The sequence below is a fragment of the Hemicordylus capensis genome, chromosome 6 (assembly GCF_027244095.1).
Source record: "Hemicordylus capensis ecotype Gifberg chromosome 6, rHemCap1.1.pri, whole genome shotgun sequence".
In the NCBI taxonomy this organism is placed as follows: Eukaryota; Metazoa; Chordata; class Lepidosauria; order Squamata; family Cordylidae; genus Hemicordylus; species Hemicordylus capensis.
Genome location: NC_069662.1, coordinates 94,593,146 through 94,616,619, shown reverse-complemented (window position 1 = coordinate 94,616,619; position 23,474 = coordinate 94,593,146). Strand labels below are relative to the sequence as shown.

Sequence of the window (23,474 nt, the reverse complement as noted above, 5' to 3'; positions counted from 1 at the left end):
CCAGGATGAACAGCTCATTTACTTTTAGGCCTCGGGCAGTTTTCTCAATCTATATCATTTCTTTCTTTTGTAAGAGTCTTTAATATCTAAACTGCTTCATTTCAAAATATCTAACTAAATATTTAATGAATACTCATGGTTTTTGCCTCATCACTATCAGCTAGTATGTCTTCAAAGCATCTGTATACAAAGTGCTGGATCAAAAACAGAGCATGAAGTAAATTAATAGAATTCCTAATATTTGATTGGCTTTTGTATATCATTGTCATGTGAAGTGCTTAAATCTGTTAAAAACAGGAACCAGTAAAGAAAGCAAAGAGGGCTTATTGCAAGTTACAGTCATGAAACTCTGGAACAATGAAATAGCCATCCGAAATATGCTGTATGCCTTGGTAGTAGTATGGTATTTTCCAGTTCACCTTTTTGAGGTACCCATCATGTACCCAGGAAGTATCAAGGCTCTTCTAGAGTCTATGTGGTACCCAGGTGATGTAGATCCCTGCAGTGATGTGCAGTTGGAAGGGGGGCCGTTACACTGTAAGAGAGTGAGTAGCAGGTCTCACAGTGAACCGGTCTCTTTTCCTACTGTGTCACGTTGCTCCTCATAATTGTGGTTGACAGAAAAAATGTCGCTGATCTGACTTAGTTTACTGGCACTGGTGAGAAGTTCATTGCATTGCTATTAAGCAGAACAGGTTAACATAAGAGAAATAATTGATTGTCCAATTCTCCAGTTCATACATATCCAATTCTGTGATACAAACAAGTGTTAACACAGTAGAAACGATAACAATACATGCTGTATATCAGTCTATTATTGTGTGGTTCCTAAATACTAATTCTCTGTTACAAAGTTCCTGTGAATTCATGAAAAATCTAAATGTAATTTGTCCTCAAGAGATTTTTTACAAGAACCTGCAAACTATAAGTCTACTGTGACCTAGATGTTCTTCTGAGATGGAGAAGACCTCCATGGTGGTGGGTCATTCCATCCATCTCTGCATCTCTGTAATACAATTGGAGCTGAGATTGTTGTTTCATCATTCATAATTGACATTGAACTAGCTAAACAAACATTGATAATTGAGTTGTAAGATCATTATTTGTAATGATAATCAAAATTGTTTTTCTGCTCTTTTCTCCTCATTTTAATCATTTCCATGCAAGCTGCATATGTTTGGGTGAGCATAATCAGTATTGGTAACACTCTTCTCCTCATGTAATACCTTTTATTATTTGCAGTTACCAAAGGGTTTCGTGGGCAGACTTGGAGAAAGAGAGGGATTCATATACTCAAAAACAATGCTCATTTTGCTTCACTTGTCAGCAGCACTATTCCATATTTATTACTGATTTGCATGAGATCTTTCAACCTAAATGCAAAATGTATATTGTATGAAATTGTTCTTCTGCTCTGTGATTCTTAATCCATATTTAACCTATTAGTTAAATTGTGCATTACTAATGTGGAAATTGCATTAAAGAAAGCATATATGGCACATTCTGAACTGTTATCAACCATGTTTTGAGAAGTTATTTGACCATAAGGAAACCTTTCTTATTACCCATTTGCCTAATAGGTTGTATTTTAGTTGGAATATAGAAAGGGATATGAGTCACTTAAGTGTCTGAAGGCTTCCTCTGTCCACCTTCTCCCTTTCTAAAAGACAATTTACATTTTAGAATGTAAAACCTTCGGAATTATAAAGAATTATGTATACCCGGATATACTTTGCTATACTTACTGGTTGCTCCATTGCAAGGGGGTTGGGGTGGGATGTTGTTCATACATGTATAATGTATAATATAGCTATATCTAGTATTTTTTCCACATACAATAACTTTTTTCTGATATCCAAATGATTTACTTTGTAATAACCTTTTCCACGTATCTGTATCTTTTGCAGAAGGTTGTAAGATGGCTCCTTTTAGTAGGTTAGATTTTTTAAAAGCCTCTCATAACACAGAGATGTGTCATAATATGTGGGGGAGAGGAGCCCAAGAAAAGCCACAAAGAATGCCTCATAGCTGTATCTGGGAGCTCTGGATGCCAAGAGCCACTGTGCCTTCTATCAGCCTATAGCTTCAACAACCAGAGGGATGAACCAATCTCCAAGCAAGCTACAACTTCCACTGTCTGGTAAAGGGAGAGTGGTTTAGAGGTTTGAGGAAGCCCCCAATCCATTCTCCCTCCTAATAGACTGTGGTTGTAGGTCTTAGTCATAGGAAGAACAGTTTTCAGTGACTAGTCCCTAGCTACATTCTATACATGTGAGGGCAAGAGCATTTAACTGTTTTATTAAAATTTTTAATTGATCATCTAAAGGGAGTTTAGATGGCACTATAAACATGTACCTTTGGAGGGAAAGTATTTGAAGGCTAATGCTATCTTGAGTATGTAAATGTAGTGTGACAACATGGTACAGTTTTAGTGAAATCTGCAAACGGGGAAAAGGAAAAATGCAGGTGCTCTGTTGAAGTGTGTGTGTGTGTGTGTGTGTGTGTGTGTGTGTGTGTGTGTGTGTGTGTGTGTGAGAGAGAGAGAGAGAGAGAGAGAGAGAGAGAGAGAGAGAGAGAGAGAGAGAATGTGAGCACACAATTCTCTGGGTGGCTATGAATCAGTAGAGATGGCAGATGTCTATATGCCATCTGGATTCATTTCAAGGGCAGAATTAAAAACAGTTGAAGGCCAGTATGTAAGCAGGGCCAAAACAAAGTAGAAGCCTAAACAATTTGGTGCTAGTGAGAAGCATGCTGGATAGTGGGAGGCATCTTGGTTACAAGAGGTGGTTGCGGGACTGTATAGATGGAATGACAGTTCCTGCAGCAACTTCCCTGAAGATTTAGCACCATTTCCTGTTGTTGGGGGAAGGCGGGAATCTATGAGAAAACTGAAATAGCATGGAAAACCCATGGGAATGGAAGCAGTGCCTACCAGCAGAATCACAAATGCAATGAAAGAAAAGTCCTGAGTCTTAAGAGCTTGAAGACTGTATTATAAAAAGAAAGTTCAGCTGCCCATTGGGGTCTTGGAGGCTTTCATCTCTTGCTAGCTTGTGAAAATGTATAGCTTTCCCACTGTGGGATATAGAGGTCAAGGAAAGCTCTGATACCAGCAATTTGTTTTTGTTTTCCTCAGAAAAGGTCTGCTTATGAGCAGAGCAGTATTGATGACTTCTATAGCAATTGGCTGAAGCAAAATGTCAGTATGGCATCCTTAATCGCTGAGGGAGTGTGTATTTTCTCATGGCTGTGGAAGCAGAGCAATATGAAGTTAAAATGGCTCCAGGGCAGAAAGAAAAGATGAGCTCACCTAAAATTAGATTACAGTCTGACAGCAGTAAATCATTTTGCAAGAGGAATGAAAACTTGTGTGTGTGCTTTTAAAGACTACAACCTGCCTAGAAAAAAAGAGGCACAATTCTAGAAGACTCTGCTCACAAAAGATTAATCAAAAGTACACCTTGCTGTTTAAATTATCTGCCTCTTAATAGCTTATTTAAGTAACAACGTAATTCAGTGTTTTAACCTATGAATTGGTTCATTACAACAGCAACAATGCAAGAAGTGTTACCTCCTTGGCTACTGCATAATCTTCATTATCTAGATTGAGTCAGTGGTAGTAATGTCAGTGGCTGACATGAAGCCTAAATTATTCATTAGTATTTATAGGAGGCCCCGTTGTTTGTGGGGCTTCTGTTCCATGGGGAGGGGGTGGATAGCGAATCCATGGATGATGGAACATTTAATAAAATAAAAATAAAATAATAAATAAATAAACCATGTTCCCCACAAGTCGGGGGTGGCTGGAAATGACCTTGTAGGTCTGGCGGCCATTTTGTTTTCGGGAGCCATTTTATGGCTCATTTACAAAGGGGGGGGAGCAAAACCAACTACTTTTGGACAATTCCCATAGGGCTAAGGGAAATGGGGGGGGGGTTAGGTTTCTTGACCAAATTGCCAAATAGCAGCCAAAAATAGCTATCCCACCCAATAACATCCCCCAAGTGCCCTACCATGCTCCCGAGTAGTCCACCGTTCTGAAAAGTGGCTGAAAATAGCTGGTTTGCCTCCTTTTTTGCAAATGAGCCATAAAATGGCTCCTGAAAACAAAATGGTGACCAGAAATGAGCTACGAGTTCATTTCCAGTAGGGATGAACCCAAAGCATTCTGGAGCGTCTTTGGAGAGGTGCTGAAACGCTTTGGCTGCCTGGTGCTGAAATGTTTTGCTGCAGGGCACGGGGTGCTCTTAAGAGGAGGTGGGCAGGTCCTACCTGCCCATCCTCCAAGCCCCCGCCAGCCCGCTGCGGTGCTATTGTTTGGGAAAGACTTCCGTGCAAGGTGCAGCGTGTGCCACTTGCCCCTCTAGAATGCTGTACCACAGTGATGGGATGAGTCCCTGGCATCCCTCATACAGCATTGGCACGTAAATGGCAGTGGCAGTGGCATGCAGTTGCTGGCCCTGCAAATGGTGTTGACGCATGTGCTGATGCCATTTACGTGTTGACGCCGCATGAGGGTTGCCGGAGACGGTGGACCAGTTCGGGCTTGGAGGATGGGCAGGTAGGACCTGCCCACCTCCTCTTAAGAGCATCCTGTGCCACCCTTGGATATGCACCAAAGCAATTCAGTGCCCATCCCTAATTTCCAGTCACCCCCAACCTCTGGGTACACGGTTCATTTATTTATTTTATTATTTTTATTTATTTAGTGCATTTATACACCACCCTTCTTAAAAACATTCAGAGAAAGGGAAACTCTAATTTCATTAGGAAGTAAGTGCCAGAGTCCCAGGGCAATACTAGAAAAGGCACAGTTTTGAGTTGCCACCAACTGAGCTAGTGGCAACCACAACTGAACCTCCCCAGATGATCGTGAGAGGCAGTGGGGTTGACGAAGAAGAAGGCATTCTCTTAAATACCTCGGACCCAAGCTGTTAAGGGCTTTATAGGTAATGACAAGGACTTTGCATTTCGCCTGTAGTTCTTTTTTAAATGGGTGTAATATGATCTCTTCGGGCAGCCCCAGAGACCAACCTGGCTGCTGCATTCTGTACTAACTGCAGTTTCCGAACTATGTACAAAGGCAGACCAACATAGAGCGCATCGCAGTAGATTCCAGCAGAGTTGTCTAGGGTTGTGAGAGGGCTAGTACTTGCCTCTCCTCCCCTGAATATTTGGATCCATCAGTTACCTGTTATTTTTAATGAGTTTTTTGCAGATAAAAATCTCTCATATTCAAGCTGAGCTAGACTCTACAGTTCCTGCAGAACTAAAGGAGGAGGCGTGGTGGTGTCCAGAAGCTCCTCTTATGTGGTTAAATTGGATCAATTTCATTTTGTGACTCCCGAGGACATGGACAAGATACTGCGCCTTACCACCTGTCCTCTTGCCTAACATGGCTTATATGATCTAACAAAGAGGGTCTTGTTAAGATCATTAATACTTTTCTGAAGGAGGGCAGGATGCCTCTTTGACTTAAGGAGGCAATTATTAGACCACTCTTGAAGAGGCTTACATTGGCTCCCTTAGAATTAGGCAACTATAGGCCGGTCTCCAACCTCCCATGGTCGGACAAGGTAATTGAGAGGTGTTGGTGTCTCAGCTTTAGGCTGTCTTGGAAGAAGCGGATTACTGGACCCATATCAAACTGGCTTTCAGACAAGCTATGGGGGTTGAGACGGCCTTGGTTGGCCTGTTGGATGATCTCCAATTAGGAATTGACAGGGGGAGTGTGACTCTGTTGATCTTTTTTGATCTCTTGGTGGCTTTTGATACCATCAAACATGCTACCCTTCTGGGGTACCTGAAGGGGTTGGGAGTGGAAGGCATCGCTCTGCAGTGAGTCTGCTCCTAACTCTCGGGTAGGTTCTAGATGGTGTCGCTTGGAGACTGTTGCTCTTCAAAACAAGAGCTCCAGAATGGAGTCCCATAAAACTCCATAATGTCTCCAATGCTTTTTAACATCTGTATGAAACTACTGGGAGAGATCATCAGGAGATTTGGCGCAGGGTGTTATCAGTAAGCTGATGACACCTAAATCTATTTCTCCCCGTCAACTTGATCAGGAAATGGCCCAATTTCCCTAAATGCTTGCCTGGAGGAGGTAAAGGGCTGGATATGGGAGAACAAACACGCCGAATCCAAGCAAAACAGAGGTACTCTTTGTGGGAGGTTGAGACTTAGGAAGTGGTTTACATCAGCCTGTTCTGGATGGGGTTGTACTCCTCGGAAAGAGCAGGAACATATTCTGGGAGTACTTCTGTACCCAAACCTCTCCATGATTTCTCAGGTTGAGGCAGTGGCCAGGAGTGCTTTCTATCAGCTTTGGCTAATTTACCAGCTACATCCATTTCTAGAGATAAACGACCTTAAAACAGTGGTGCATAAGCTGGTAACATTCAGGCTTGACTACTGCAATGTGCAGTAGATATATCGAACTTGAACTGTAAACTATGGGCATAATACGGCCAAGCATGTTCAAACCTCAGTGGTAAAGTTAAGCAAATGCTTAACTCTTGAAATCACTGATATTTAAAAAGCTTAACTTTTTTTGACTTATGCTCTATATTTTTTATTGTGGAAAGATGCACAATGCAGGAGAGATGCCAGGTATCTCTATCTCTCTCTGTCTGTCTCTGTATATCTATCTATCTATCTATCTATCTATCTATCTATCTATCTATCTATCTATCTATCTATCCATCTGTCTATCTCGCCTGATATAGACATCTCTAGACATGTTCTTAAGAATATGTATTAATCATATTCAGTATTAAACTATATGGCTCACTTATGACACAGATATCCATCCATCTAAGAGAGAGGTATGTTAATTGCTTGTGAGCCACTCTACAGCACACCCGCCCAGCTTGCAAAAATGGTGCTGCACCATGCCTACTAATCTGTGGAAGATCACAGTTGAGAAGCTACTTCCATTGAGAATGATGGGAGTTGTGTCACAACTGTGATGTCACACGGGTTTGTAGGCATAGAGCAGGCCCACCTATGTAGCCACCTAGAGTGGTTCTCAAGCAGTGTGCTTGCCTTTCTCTTAGATGTATGGATATCTATGCTGCACGACAGCCACTATCACTTTCTTGTTTTAATTTAATTTTTATTAATCCATTTTACAGTTTTGCAGTGGAAGAAAAAAATAAGCATCAACAAAGCAGTCTCACAAAGAAAAATAGCAATAACACAATAAATTATTAACATTGCAGGGGATATCTATTAGACACCAAAAAATTAGGAAAATAAACATTAAATCATAGGGGCTAGCGTTCTTATTTTAGAAAAAGCATTCCTCTGAAACATTTCTCCCATATTTGGTTGTGTATGATATAAGAGGATACCAGTTATTTATAAAACAAGTGGAAGTCCCCCCCACCCCAATTCAAAATGATGTCAATTTGTCCAACTTTCATCCATGTTTCTGTTTCAAAATATAGGGTGGGAAATGTGTGGTTGACATCCTAACTAACAAAGTGCACACATTTTGGAGGAGTCTGTGGGGATGCAACGGGTCTACATGCAACTCCCCCAGTCCTCTATGAATGCTGTTGCGCAAGCAGGAGAAACTTCCCAGGTCTGGTCACACTCTGGAAGCCTTCTGTACGAAAAGAAACATGTTGCTGAGGGTCAGTGATCCAACCTGGGAAGATTTGCCCAATTGTGCAACAGTGTGTGCAAAGGAGGATGAGGAGTTGCACATGGGCCTCCATTATGTCTCCACAGAAACAAATGCACACACTTAGTTAGGATGTCAGCCACTATCTAGCCTTACACTAAATCTCTGATATATACTCTTACCTGGAGTTTAAGACCTACAGATATGGCCTTGTTCTGGTGTCCATGTCCCATTGTTCACTGAAGTTCATTCTTATGGGTCATGTACCAAGGCTATTTCTGTAATAGAAGCCACACTCTAGAATATCATGCATAGCATGTCTAACTGGCTTATAATGCTACTTCATTTTGAAGCATTTTTGTTCTGGAATCCATTTTTAGCAGCTTAATTTTTAATTTACTAGATTAATTCTAATTGTGCACTTGCTGCTTTTATGTTAGTTCTTCCTGCTGTTTTTAGGTTGTGCTGCTCCTGTTTCATGGCTGCCTAGTTAGATCATTCATGTTTTTTAATTGTTCATTGGCTTTTACCTGGTTTTTTCCCCCTTTAGTATTTGCTTAGAAAGGTGAATCATGAATTCAGATGTAAATAAAAATTAAGGACATACAATATGAATGAATGAATGAATAGCTTTATTACGATTAATGATCAGTTATATATACAAACAGATACTACATTCAGATAAGAAGTAAATTATAGATAATACACCAACATAGAAGCTTCATGTAACAACATCGAAAAAGAAGGGCTGGAGGTTAGCTCTTGACAGATCTTAACAGCAGCTGCACAAAATTTGGCAACCTTGTAGGTGGTAGAAGGTTTCTTATCTGCAGGGAGGAGTGTGGCGTAAAATTCAGCAGTCTGGCCAGGAAAATGTGATAGCAAGGGAGAAATAAGACTGCACCGGCTATCATTATAAAAAGGACAAAAGAGCAGCACATGGTGGACAGATTCAACCTCATCTGAGCTGCAGGGGCATAACCGACTGGCCAGAGGGATTTTCAGAAACCTTCCAGATAAAACCGCTGATGGTAAGGCATCATATCTTGCTCTGAGGAATACCCTGTGATGGCTTGGTAAAGAGAGGGACAATAGATAGATTGCAGGTTCCAGGTTAAAATCACCAAGACGCCCTTTTATGGTCTCTGTGATGGAGCTTAAATCGTTCTGAGGGCGTACAATAATATTTCATATATCTTTTGGAAATATAACAGATTAAAATGACTGGGAATGTTCTTTATATAATTTTATATCAATGTGAGACTACATGAGAGCTAAATGATCCAACTATCCTGATTCAGATAGCCAAAATTATTATACAGCTTCATTTATTGTAACAATTACATTTGATATTGACTTTTATGTAATATTTATAAATAATCCCTTGAACTCTACATAATAACATACAAACAGCCCTGGTGGTTCAGGCACAAGGCCTATGTAGTCCAGCATCCTTTTTCACACAGTAGCCCACCAAATGCCTCTGGGGAGCCCACAGGCAAGAGGTATGTGCATGCCCTCTCTCCTGCTGTTACTCCCCTGCAACTGGTATTGAGAGGCATCGTGCCTCTGAGGTTGGAGATGGCCCACAGCCACCAGACTAGTAGCCATTGATAGACCTGTCCACCATGAATCTGTCTAAGCCCCTGTTAAAGACATCGAAGCTGGTGGCCCTCACCACATGCCATGGCAGAGAATTACATATATTGATTATGCACTGTGTGAAAAAATACTTCCTTTTGTAGGTCCTAAATTTCCTGGCCTTCAGTTTCATGGGATGACCCCTGGTTCTAGTGTGGTAAGAGAGCGAGAAAATTTTCTCTGTGTCCACTCCTAAAGTAAAGTTGTGCTGTCAAGTAGGTGTCAACTCCTGGTGATCACAGAGCCATGTGGTTTTCTTTGGTAGAATACAGAAGGGGTTTACTATTGCCATCTCCAGCACAGTATGAGATTATGCCTTTCAGCATCTCCCTATATCGCTGCTGCCCTATATAGGTGTTTCCCATAGTCTGGGAAACATAGCAACTGAGATTCATACCGGCAACCTCTTGCTCCCTAGGCAAGTTACTTCCCTGCTGTGCCATTAGGTGGCTATCCATTCCTTCTACTCCATGCATAATTTTATACACTTTGATCATGTCTCCCCATAGTTGCCTCTTTTCCAAACTAAAAAGCTTCAGATGCTGTAGCCTAACTGCATGAGCAAGGTGCTTTAGGCATCTGATCATCATGGTTGTCCTCTTCTGTACCTTTTCCAGTTCTACAATGTTCTTCTTAAGATATGATGACCAGAACTATATGCAGTGCGCCACATATGGCAACACGATGGATTTGTAGAATGGTGTTATAAGCATTTTTATTTCACTTCCCTTCCTAATGATCCCTAACATGGAATTTACCTTTTTCACAGCTGCTGCACATTGTCAACACTTTCAGTGAGCTGACCACCATGACCCCAAGATCTCTTTCCTGGTCAGTCACGTATATATGAAGTTGGGGGGCGTGTTGCATCACTTTATACTTGCTTACATTGAACTGCATTTGCCATTTTGTTGCCCATTCAGCCAGTTTGGAGAGATCCTTTTGGAGCTTCTCACAATCTATTATGGATTTCACTACCCTAAATAGTTTAGGGTCATCTGCAAAGTTAGCCACTTTGCTGCTTACCCCAACTTCTGGATCATTTATGAACAAGTTAAAGAGCACTGGTCCAAGTACAGATCCCTGGAGGACCCCACTTCTTATTTCCCTCCATTTTGAAAACTGTCCATTTTTTCCTACCCTCTGTTTCCTGTCCTTCACCCAGTTACCAATCCATGCATGAACCTGTCCTCTTATCCCAAGACTGCTAAGTTCACTCAAGAGCCTTTGGTGGGGAACTTTATCAAATGCTTTTTGGAAGTCCAGGTATGCTTGTCAGTTGGATCACCTTTATCCACATTCCTGTTGACACTCTCAAACAACTCCAAAAGGTTAGTGAGGCAATACTTCTAAGTGTTTGACAGTTTTATCCTGAACTGTAGTTTCCATCAGTTTACCTGGCACAGAAATTAAGCTAACAGCTCTCCATGATCCCTTTTTGAAAATCGGAGTTCATTAGCTACTTTCCAGTACTCTGGTAGAGAGCCTGATTGTAGTGACAAGTTACATATTTTTGCTAGGAGATCAGCAATTTCACATTTGAGTCCCTTCAGAACTCTTGAGTGGATGCCATCTGGCCTTCATGATTTGTTAATTTTTAGTTTTTCAAGGTATTTTAGAACATCCTCTCAACATCACCTCAAATTGGCCCAGTTCTTCAGCCTCTAAGCCAAAGAAGGCTTATGGTCAGTATCCTCTGCCATGAAGACAGATGCAGATAACTCTTTCAACTTCTCTGCAATCTCCTTGTCTTCCTTAATAATCCCTCACCATCTAAGGGTCCAACCTCCTCCCTGGCAGATTTTCTGCTCTGGTATATTTCAAGACTTTTTTGTTATTCCTCTTGACACTTCTAGCTATATTCAGTCAGTCAGTCAGTCAGTCAGTCAGTCATCAAACTTATATTCCACCCAAACTTTTGTCTCTGGGTGGTTAACATTAAATATAAAAATAAAAATAAAAATTATATATATATATATATAAACAAATCAACAGTTTAAAATCAACCAAGAGTTTGCTCCTCAAACTCTCTTTTTGCATCTCTTATTGTCTCCTTGCATTTCTTTTGCAAGAGTTTATGTTCATTTCTGTTCTTTCCATTTGAGCAGGACTTCCATTTTCTGAACGAAGTCTTCTGCCTTTGTATATCTTCCCTGACTTTACTTGTTGGACATGCTGGCATCCTCCTGAACTTGGTGGTGCCTGAACAACTGTGTTGTTCATTTCAGTTTCCTTCTTGTTGTTATTTGATTTGATGTCATTTCTCCAGCATTCCAAAGAATGCCACCTGGTTAAGCAAATAAATCTGTCAGCCAGTGCAAAGCTTCTTGAACAGGAAAGATAAAAACAATATTCCTGTATTCATGTCAGGCTGCACTGTACAAATTGCATTGCTGCCACTATCAGTATTTTATTTTTGAACTTTGACTTTTCCTTGTGAATAGTTTGAAATCATTGGAGCCTTGCTCTTCTGGCAGCATGATGAAATGAATATCTATTTCCTCACCCACTCTTCCAACTAGATGAAATCAGCCCTGGGGTATGATATAATAGCACTTGTAATTTATCTTGCGGGGTTGTCTTAAAATGTTTTCCAAAAATAAACTATTGAAGTCCCTCAAAACCATTTGAAACAGGTAACATTTTTAGTTCATGCCCAGATGAAGAATCTAGAAATGGATGAGATATTTGGCTTCTCTGGTACAAACATCATCACATTGTGACCGAACTTTACAGTATATACAACTTTTGGGTTACTATTTCACTTTTATCAGTATATGTGTGGCAAACCAATGATGCAGAGAGAATTTGGTTAGCATGTCTTATTGGGAAAGGATATAAACAGTAGAGCTGTGAATTGAATTGAAACAGTAATTGTTTTCTATTCAATACAGCTCATATTGTATGGTTTTTGCATAATATAGTTCCTGATGACTTTTTTTAATTGCAAACCCCATCTGATACAATACTGACCATTATTTATGTATCATATTGGTCTGTATCAGAGGATCAGATGGGTTTCTTTTTTCCTGTTGGTCTGTTCCAAAATTTGTATGTTTTAGAATCTGGAATTGTTCCATATATGGAAAATGCTGGAAGGGATGGAGGGAATAATTATCTGATTGATATCTGTAACTTGCTGTTGTTTAAATGTCTTCATGGTCTCGCAGTTGCTGTCATCATTCTGCAATTGGTTTAGCCGCAGCTCTATTACATTCCAATCATAGTACTTTGAAGAATAGACGTAGAAATAATACGGTATTCATGCTAAACCCTCTCCTTTCGCTAGTGACTCATAGGAACAGCAAAGTCCTCACAGAAGTAAAGTATCCAAGCAAAAGAGAAATGTGAAAGTTGAGGAGCCTCATTTTAAAAAAACCTAGCATCAGCTTGCAGTTTGGAGAACAAAGTCCTCTGAGAAGGGACTACTTATTCCTTCAAGCATCCAAGTAAACCAAGGATCCACACATCTAAGAAAAGCAGAAATATGGAAAGGAACGTGCACCTGTTTCTAGAGGTGTACACAAAACTTGCTGGCCCAGTTTGGTTCAAGGCTGAACTGAACCAGGTCAGTTTGGTTTTGCCCCCCTCTGACCCTCCTGGTTTGATTCAGCTCACGAAGGCTCACAAATTTTTTTTTTAAAGTTTAGTTTAGTTTAGTTTTTGTACTTACCCACTCCAGGGGGCTTCTTCAATGCCACGGGGGTCTGCGGGTGTTCTCCCTTCCCCAACAGCCTTCCGTATGTATAAAAGCACCCTGTTCAGTCGATCCCTGTTTGGTCAATTTCTGGGCCTTGCCCCCATCCTGGTGGCCATTTTGGAGGCCATCGCACATCCGCAATGGGCTCCTGCGTGGCCTAAGTCACATGGCCTCGGAGAAGCCCCCTGTGGCCTCAGAAACGCTCCTGGAGGGGGGTAAGTAAAAATAAAAATAAAATACATTTTAAAAAATAATTGTGACCCTCACCCTGAATGGCCGGGCGGGGGGGGGGGGGTCAGTCCAATGTTGAACTGAACCAGGTGGAGTTTGGCTTGATGTCGAGCTGTCAAACCAAACTGATTCAACTTCAAACACATTCGGAATCAAACCTGTTCACACATTCCTACCTGCTTCTCAGAAATCCTGGTGCCTCTATGTGAATTGGGGTGTGCCGTGCCCTAACAAGGGTCTACTATCCTTGAAAGTTGCATCCCTTTCTACCTTGCAATAATATGGCTGTGTTCACACCTTCACAAGGGTCCTGATTAAAAAGTTAATCAGGATTAGTGAACCCAGCAAAGCTGATTGTGTGAAAACAGAATTTAAGAGCAATCCTGGTCAAATTGCTCTCAATAGCCAGCATTTAAGCATTGATAACTGTGTAAATGCTGATTAACTGTAGCAATTTGAAAGGATTGCCCTGAAATTCCTCATTCACACAATCAGTGTTGTTTGGCTCACTAATCCTGATTAACATTCTAACCAGGATCCTTGTGATTATATGAATGGTGCTTATATATATGTATTTTGGCTTTCTGATTACCATTATGTTGCTTTCCTTCTAGCATATCGCCAAGAGGAGATTACTTACAGAACTGCATGTTTTTGTGCTGAGGCATGCAAAATAAGATGCTCACAAATTGGATTTTAAATTATTTTATTTGGTTTTAGTCTTGTAAATGTGTATTTATTGTTCAGGACCTGTTTTGTTTGGTCATTGACCGTAAATAAACTAAACTAACTATATAGGTATTTTGGCTGTTTACCATTATTTCCTATGGGATGATGCATCAGACCAATTGTGTCTGGGTTGCCACCTTTATCAGAAGAACAGTACAATAATCTTTTGGATTGGAATTGGATCACGTCTGATATTTTAATTGGTACACAGAATAAACAGTCAAGGTTCAGAGTTTCACCATGACCTAACAGAAGTGCTTGAATTATAGTATGAAAAGTAGGGGACCTTTAGAAGGGGACAGGATCGCATCTACAAGCTGTACTCCCTGATTCCCCCAATCTTAGCCACATTATGCCCCACTTCATAGCTTTCAAAAAAAGGTTTGGGGAGATGGTTGTAAGAAGCAAGTAAGTAGAAGTGTGTGTGTGTGTGTGTGTGTGTGTGTGTGTGTGTGTGTAAAACACTGAAAGGTCATTCACACAACCTAATGGTGCAGTGCGAGGAGTGCAGAGGGGGAGACAGGATCGCATCTACCTCCCCCCCTGATGATCTGGCCGAGGAAACACAGCCCAGTCTCCACACTAGGAACGTGGTGCATTGAGAGATTTCACCACTGGGCACTCTAGCCACACAACTGGGATGGAAGGGCGCACTTGGGCCCTTCCACCTCAGTAAAAGCCAAAGTACAAACCTCGGGCAGCACTGGGATTGGGTCTGAACCTGACACTCCACATGAGCAGCCTTCATGTTGGTGATGTTCAGCAATTCCCTTTCCTCTCGATAGCCTCTGAAAATCTGCATCTGAAGTTTCCCCAATCCACCAGAATGTGTTTTGGGAGGAAGGCAGTCAGGGGTAATAGCTGAAAATTTCCCCTTCCCCTATTGCATGAAAATGTCTCCATTTACAAAATCTTCGCTCTGTATGCCACCCTCTACCTTTACTAATGCTAATTTCATAATAATAATTTCTTTAACAACAATAATTTCAGCCAACTGTTCTATATATTTTTTGTTGTTCTCTTGATTCTTTTTTTTTAAAAAATCTATTTTAAAAAACAGGCCACTTTCTAATCCTCTGATACAGAGACTGATTTTCGGAACAAATTGTTTTGTTTTTAGGAAGATCAGCAATTTCCTACTTGAGTTCTTTAAGAACTCCTTGGATGGATGCCATCCAAGCAGAAACCCTGCTCAGGCATGATCCAATGAGGCACTTCACACAACCCATGTGAAGCGCCAGAAGGGTTTGTGCGGGGAGAGCGGGCTTCGCCCACTCTCCCGTCACACAAGCAACCTCCTAGCCCTGGGTGGCTGGATCAGCCACCCACACGAATACTGGTTCCATCACGGAGCCGGTGGGGGCTGTGGGGATCGGGGGCCACTCGGCCCCCAGACGTCCCAGGATGCCCTGCACAACTGTGTGGGGCATTCTGGAGAGACCCCCGAGACCAGGAGGATTGTTTTAGCCTCCTGGCAGGGGTCTCCTTGTGTGTTGCTGCAGTGCAGTGTTGCTGCACAAAAAATCTTCCAGAAATAGCTCCCTTAGCCTTCTCTCTCCGGGTCATGAGAATACCCCCATTACTGCCCCCAGTTACAGTCTCCATAGAAGTATGCTAGCAAGCCCTGCCCCCATGCTGCCAACGTGAGTACAGCATTTGTTTCCTGACAGATCGTGGCAGCAGACTCCTCGGCAGTGTGGGGCTGAGGTTATAGAACATTTCAGCAACTCAGTTCCCTACTTCTACATGCAAACCTTGGATTGTATCCAAAGTGACAAAATCCTACAAAACCTGCTTTAGATTAATGAAAACAATCTACTGAACAAAGAAAGACTTAAAAGCATTGTACTCTGTTGAGCTACCTTGAACCTACAATCTCTAAAGAGAGTTAACAGTTCTGAGATTAACACAAGATTTGTTGCTTTTCTACCTTGGAATGTCTATGGGTTTTTTTAGGACTTTGAGAGAAAACGTTGGCATTAAAATTCACTTCAGTGTTCCTATAACCTAAAGTAGGTTATTCTTATTCAAATATGTCTGTGTTACTCAGACACATTATCTTTCCCCTTTTAAAATAATCTCTGCTTTTTCCCTGAGAGCAGAGAACAATTGACTCCATACAATAGCACCTTTGTCAATAGACTGCAATTACCTGAGGCAGATACATATTTAAAATATACAGGGTTCCTTTCATGATAGGCATTTGTGGATATTCTACAAACGCCACAAACATTTGTCTCAAATGAAGGGCAATATATCTGCTTTAATAATGTACTGTTAGGATTTATAGCCACTGCTCGGGGGTGGGGGGGATATTGCTTCGATACTGTTGCTCAGAAACAAGCTTTCAAAAAGGCAAAATGTACCTTAATGAAGGTTATAAATGCACTGAACAAAAATGATAGAAACAGATGGACAACAAAATCCTTAGTGTAAGCATTTACATTGCTGTGTAACTTGAATTTTAATAGTGTAGTTAGGTTTAAAAATAAGTGTGTGTGGAAGGGGTCACCTTTTTAGCTTCTAAAAGGTATTGGGACTGAGGCCTCTTTTTGCAATCACCTCATCTGATCTGTTTGCTATAGAATTACAGATGTAGGAAGCTGTCTGTAATAATTCAGTAGCAAATGAAAGACATTCCATACATGTTTCCAAAGCATTGTTCTTAATAGTAGTACTTTTGGTATCTTAGGACTTAGCACAACTACGCTATCTGGTTCAATTTAAGCTTTATAAATGAAAGTTAAACTTGCTTCCTTTTGTTAGTAGAGTGATATGATGCAATGTCTGGTGACATCTATATAACCATTTTGTTTACTTAATTAAATTCTTATTTTGAAAAATATTTTTGCTAAAATGGGACTGTTTTCATTTTAAATTATTGCTCATATTCCAAACCAAGAAAGCGACCTGTATGAAATCTGCACTGTAAATATCAAAGCACCAGTAAGCCAAGATTTCAACATGAATGGATACTTTTCTTCACGTGAGAGAGCTTTTTCTTTAAGGAATTCTGTTTCCATATATGTTGAAGGGAACAAGATGGGCATTGGTAGGTATATTTTCAGAATTACACATTAGTGGGGTAGGCTGTAATCCTATAACAATTTCCTTTTGAAGTACTCTCTCAGTAGATAATTATCTGTCAGTTGCTAATTTATAATGCATTTAAGGTAGAGTGCTTATATTTAAAACAGGAATACCATTGGGTTTCACTCTGGAAAATCTTGGCAAAACTGAAATAAGCTAACACTGGTCCACTTAAACTCCACAGATGATAAGGGAATCTGTAACAGCTCCAGTCATGGACAGTGAGGCCTAGTCTGAGCTGGAGCTGTCCCCAGCTACATGAGATAGTAAGGTCATGTACACAACCAAACTCAGGTCTGGTGGCAGGGAGGCAAGATCCTACCTTCTCGCACCCAGATGATCTGAGCCTGCTCCTGCTGCTGCCACTTGCATGCCCACACAAGCAGTGTGGTGGCGATGTCCGGAGCAGGGATCTGGAGGAGGAAGTCCTCCAGTGTCTCCCAATGCATTGTGCAAGCAGCAAAGAGGCTACCTGCATCAATGCACCAGCTCCTGACTTCCTGGGCACTCTGGACACAGCCCTCCCTGAAAGAAATCACACCCGGCTGCAGGGAACAGCCTGGTTGTGCACACTGTTAGGGTTGTGAGATAGGATGAGACGTTCCTCCTCTTACCTTGGTAAAGACCAGGGTATAGAATTTGGGTAGCCTTAGTCTGGGGCAGCAGGTAGGCGGCAGTTCTGTGGCTCTACATGACCCTGTGTATGTGTGCTTACTGTCTCCTACACTAGAAGTACTGGTCGTGAGAATGACCTCATTGTGTTTCATTATTTTACCAGACGCAAAATCTTCCAGAAATGTATGGGTCTTCAGCAATGTTCCCTGTAACAGGGATTCCTAGATGTTGTTGACTACAGGTCCCATCATCCTCAGCTGCATTGGCCTTTGGCTGGGGATTATGGGAGTTGTAGTAAACAACATCTGGAAATCCCTGTTACAGGGATCCATTGGTCTTCAGTCTGGTATGAAAATTTATCTGCTGCAACTAGGATTTCAGTGAAATTCTACTGAGACATGAGGTTATATACTATCTTTTTCCTCCTACTGTCATTCTCTTGTTTAAGCTTTCTTGTGAAGGATTCCACATTGTCTTCTTTCCAAACTCTGAAATGTACATTAGGAGCAACATGCGTTTGATTGGAATATATTTCTGTTCTGGATTGTATCACACATTCACAAACTAAAAAGCATCTTTAATATCACTTGTGAAGACATCATTTTGATTTCACAACCCTGTAGTTGAACCATAATGATGACATGGCAAAACCTGTATTGTTGTTGCAGGTCCCAAAGAGAAAGAACAGGATCCACCAATGTGTTTGGTAACATATTAGTGCTCCCAGGAATACACTGCATACATGCCAAGCAAAATAAAAAACGGCAGGCATTTTGGAGCTTATATTTTCTCTTCAAATCATACTTTGGAAAAATACAAACATTTTGAAGATAAAATGAATCCTTGCTTTCCTCCCCATTCCCCCCCCCCCCCCCCCCCGCTGCCCACCATTGTGGGAACGAGCACAATTCATATTTCAGAAGAATGAAAACCTTGGTGTGTTTTTTAAGCTCATAGTCCTACAAAGTTGCTTAAGAATTTCTTTCTAAAGTTCATCTTATTTATTCATTACAATTTTATGTCCTATGGCTTATTCCATTGCTGCACAGCCAGCCCAACTTGAGACAAAAATGCAAAGACTGTGCTTATGTATTCATTCCTGATTCTTATGTAACACAAAGGTACTGTGGAGTTGGAAATACATCAAGCTGCTCATTTGTACCATAATATGGCCCACTGGGTAAATATAGACTAGTATGATTTATTGAGGAAACAGGTGTGAGCATGTTAAAAGAATGGTTTGCCTCAGAGAGCTGCATGTAATTGACTAGCCGAATGGCATATGTTGCTGTTTCCAGACAAGTTGCTATTAATCAGCCAGTATTTGCTTCATTTTCAGGGAGAAAGTAAAGAACAGACTCTGCTACATTCAGCCAGTGGAGCATGAAAAAAAAAATCAGTTAAGAAACAAAACAAAAAATTCCTGTCTCCAGGGAACAATGTTATTCCCAATGAATTTTGTCACTGTGCCCCTGTGCAAGTGAATTTAAAAGCATCCCTACTCATTCACTCAAATCTAAGCAATTGTGAACACAGCAGATGTGCCAGTTAGGAATCCCTGCAGGTTGATGCTTGTGGCTCTTTTTACCCCATTGCTAAATGCAGACTTTTAATCTGCCCATACAATAGCCTGTGGTATGTATTTAGGCTGGTGCAAAGTCGGATTGATAAAATCGGAAATGGTCCGATTTTGCCCAGGTCAGAGGGTCAGAGAGAGTCTGAATCCGACTTTGCACAGCCTATTTTGGGTCGGACTTCTCTGGCCCTGTTCAGAAAAAATCAGAGCATTTCGGAGCTCCAGAATGGTGGCGAGAAGCTGTTCTCCCCACCCCCCACTGTGGCTGCTGGGGGAGCACCTTCTGACACCTGCCTTCCTGCCCATGCATTTTTAAATTTTTCTAAGTATTTCTCCTGTAAATGTATTCACAATTTAAAGCAGAAGTGGTAGATTATCTGATGTTACATCACTTCCCTTGAGATTCTCTGATGTTAGGTTACCTTTCTTCCACGTTCTCTGTGAGTATAATTTCTGAGTTACTTTTAACAATTAATTTAAAACCAAAGAATGGTTAGGATTCACTTCTAATTAAATTCACATAGTCCAGCCATGCTTACCTTCTTGTGTGCAAGCTTTGAGAGCTCCCGGGCTAGCTGCCCACCCCACTCTGCATTCCTCCCAATAGACTGCTATGAGGATTGTTTTGCTGATTTTACCATCATGATTTTGCCAATTCTGACCTTCTTAAGGGTCCAAAAGGATCCAAACCAACATCCCCTACTTTGGATTGAGTCATATCCAATCGGAATCCAATTTTTTCAGTTGTTTACATACCTGGTATATATACATGCTACAGCAGACCTGCATGCAGAGGCAACAGATATGAATATGACAGATATTTACAGTATATACCGCTTTTAATTTTTTTAAAAATGCCCAAAGTTGTTTTACATAGATATAAATAAATAAGAAATATGTCCCCAAAGGGCTCACAATCTAAAAAAGAAACATGAGATAGACACCAGCAACAGCCACTGGAGGGATGCTGTGCTGGGGATGGATATGGCCAGTTGCTCTCCCATTGCTAAATAAAGAGAATCGCCAGTTTAAAAAGTGCCTCTTTGCTCAGTTGGCAGGGGACTGTCGCAGGTTGCTGTTACGGTATCAGGCTGATGACAGATTTTGATAGTCTGATAGTATCTGCTGGCAGTGAGCCGCTTGTTTAAGCGACAGACATGCTGTGGCACCTTAAACCACCACACCCATCACAACTTCTGAAGGCAGGTAGGAAGTATTCAAAAGCAGCAAGGAGGAGGAGGGTGGATCTCTCACTTTGTGCTGGGCATCCAAAAAGAGGCAATTGATTAAAAAAATCACTACAGAAACATTTGTGCCAGCTTCTTTGTCCCTTGCTCTTTATTTAATGGATGAAAGAGTGATCAAAGAAATTAGTGGCAAAGAAGACACTAATTAACTGATGTTAAACTTTATTTTTAAAAAAACAGCACTGTGTTCCTTCCCTTGAGTTCACAGACATTTACAAAATGGGAGCAGCACACACAGCTCACAAACTAGGGTAGGAGGCATCTCCTATCTGCTGCAGTCTCTGAATATGATGATTCCCAAGAGGCCCTGCATCTTTTCCAGGACTGATGAGTGGGGATGGGGGATACTTACCTGGAAATCTGGAAATGAAGCCACCTGCAGGCACTGCCCCCTTATAGCCAGGCAGGGGCGTAGCTTTCTCCGTTTCCCAAGGGGGGCATGGGGCACATGCGAGGAGAGGTCTTGTGGTAGCAAGTATGAATTCCCCCTGTTGCTAAGAGTGTCCTCCCTGGTTTGCATTTGAATGGGAGACTACATGCGAGCACTCTAAGATGTTCCCCTTAGGGGATGTGGTCGCTCTGGGCAGAGTGGAAGGGCCCTGAGAAGCCGCTATACCTCCTAAGAACTTGCTGAGCTGCTACCAAGACAACACATGTCTGACTGTGTGTGTTGTTCAACAGACTGGTGAACTTGAGCATTAGAGCTTGCTGATGCTACCTGGCAGCCAGTGGGGGGGCATTGCCTCCCCCAGGAAATATGGAGTCGAGCTTGAGCCCCGCCACTAGGATTGCCAACTGTTCTGCATTGTGCAGGATGTCCCTACGTATAGGGAAGCAATTCTCATCCTGTTTGGGACTCAATTTCTTCCACTTTTTTACTTTTTACTTGTAAAGATGCCGCACCCACCTGTCAAACCATAACAGCAGCGCCCCCCCCCCCTTGCCGACTTGTGTCCTGATTTGGGCAAACACAATGTTCCCAACCTTACCTGCCACCCCTACCTGGCAGCCCAGTGGGGGTATTGTCCCCTCTGGGAAATCCCAGAAGGGTCTTGAGCTCTGCCACTCCCACAAAATTTACCCTCCTGCAGCCAGGAGCAAAATAAAGTTTAAGAGAATGTCTTGCAGTGCTGCCTACCTGCCTGAAGAGTATAGGGATTGGAGGAGTATGTGTCTCAGATGAAGTGGGAGGAGGGCTGGAGCCTCAGTTCAGATCCAAAGAAGCCCCTTCTAATCAGGCCAAAGCAAAGGAGACTGACTCCCTGAAGTATCAAATTGGAAGTCCCTCAGAAGCATCAAAAATTTGATTTGTTGCTCTAATGCACAGCCCTAGGGTTTTTTCACTTTTTGCTGGACCCTGGACTCAGGAATGCCCAGGACCTGAATTCAACACAGGATCCAGGTATACTGGGAACCCATGGGAAATGTAGTAGCAGAGTTCATCTGAGTAAGTCTGCCTGTCACAGTCACCACCCCCTGAAACTTGATTCCTATCACGTCTTCAAAAGCTTTTAATTGCAATGCGTTAGTCACTCTGTTGCTACCAGAAAGATGTCAGGGAATGTGACAGGTGGTGGCATATCCATCTCAATGAGGAGAATATGTGAATGCACACTCAGACTCCTGACTCTGAAGTTACAGCATCTGCTTTATAACCTATGTTGCTTTGTGCTGTGTTGCAACACTGTATAAGAAGATGAGTGAAAATAGCCAGTGGTGGAATGAGGCTCGTTAATTAGTACTGAAGTTCCTGTATAAGGTAAATGTAGATTGAGATCCTCAAATTATTAGAATCAACACCCACAGTGATTTAAAACACACAACTTAATAAGAAATACTAAAGAAGTATAAACAAGAGGTCCTTCACCTTGTAAAATCATTTATCATGTACTACTATGCGCACCAGTGCAACTAAAGAACAATGCTCTTTGGGTCTCCTCCAGGGCTGTGTATGTGTGTAAGTAAATTAAAACAGCACTGTAATTACATATCTGTAGGAAACATTCCTGCATTGTGTTTTGGAACCATCATTTCTTTAAAAACAGAGAACAGCTAAGCCATTCATGCTGTCATTACACTGTGCCTTCTCAAAAGGCTATTCACACCAGCAGCCTAACGCATGCTAGGGCAGCCCAGCCTGGCTTAGGCTGCTCATGTGCAGCGCCGGGATCCACGTGGATCGTGGCACTGCGCGCCACCTAATCCTGTTTGTAACCTGATGCCAGGTTAGGTTAATACCAGGTGTATGCTCAGAATGCTTGCAGGCCAAGCATGCATACAATTGGGTGCCTAGAGCATCCAACTCATGGGGGTAACCCCCAATGCACCACACCCATTGCATGGTACAGTGTAGGCTATGGAGGCCAGGACGGATTGTCCCAGCTTCCAGAGATCCATGCTGCCCAAGGAGCATGGATCATGTGGGCGTGTGATTCACGCATCCATCCAATGTGAGCAGAATACCTTGGGGGGGGGGAGGTTTTGCACAGCATTCTCCCTGCCTCCTGCTCATATGCATAGCCTTCAAGTACGAAGGGTTTCCAATTCGGTGTTGCCCCTTCAAAATATTTGCAAATGGCAAACACTTAGGCTCCCACATGTAATTACTGTGAAAGGAAAAGGTATGTGAAACACACATGCACTTGTCATGGTGCATGGCCACAACTGGTATCTGTGCTGAAGTACAGCATAGCTCATAAAATGTGGGTCCTTAAATGGTTCTGGAAACAGGAAATTATGTGTTTGCCCTCATCCTGCACTGTAAGAATGGGCATGAGCCACGTGTGCACCCACCGGCAGGGCAGGGAGCAGTTCCCTTAAAGAGCAGGTAAGGAGCTCTGTACCTGCTTGTCTGCCACCCCGCTGATTTTCCGCCGGCGGCCCATCAAACCGGTTAGAACACCAGCGCCCGAGCTGGTTTGGCACTTCCCAGAGGAGGCACTGAACCTGCTCATGCCCATCCCTACTGCACTGCTGTATTTCTTTTCTAGGAGCTGTTGTGAAGTTCATCACAAT

At 42.0% G+C, this 23,474-nt stretch overlaps 1 protein-coding gene across 21 annotated transcripts in view; it reads left to right on the top strand.

The window, feature by feature from the left end:
* ARPP21 (cAMP regulated phosphoprotein 21) overlaps nt 1-23,474 on the top strand; it is a 381,834-nt gene that overhangs the window by 324,838 nt on the left and 33,522 nt on the right. Inside the window, exons 20-22 of one of the 21 annotated variants that reach the window (XR_008309905.1) lie at nt 10,041-10,102; nt 11,716-11,810; nt 13,817-14,001. The exons of 14 other annotated variants lie outside the window; for them this stretch is intronic. Coding sequence is in view for 6 of the 7 variants with exons in the window: in XM_053262083.1 (XP_053118058.1) it covers nt 1,243-1,427 (185 nt within the window). In the remaining variant the exon portion in view is untranslated. Of the gene's footprint in view, nt 1-1,242; nt 1,511-10,040; nt 10,103-11,715; nt 14,002-23,474 lie in introns of those variants that run through there. 6 more of the 21 variants (XM_053262091.1, XM_053262090.1, XM_053262088.1 and 3 more) reach the window with 6 other exon arrangements.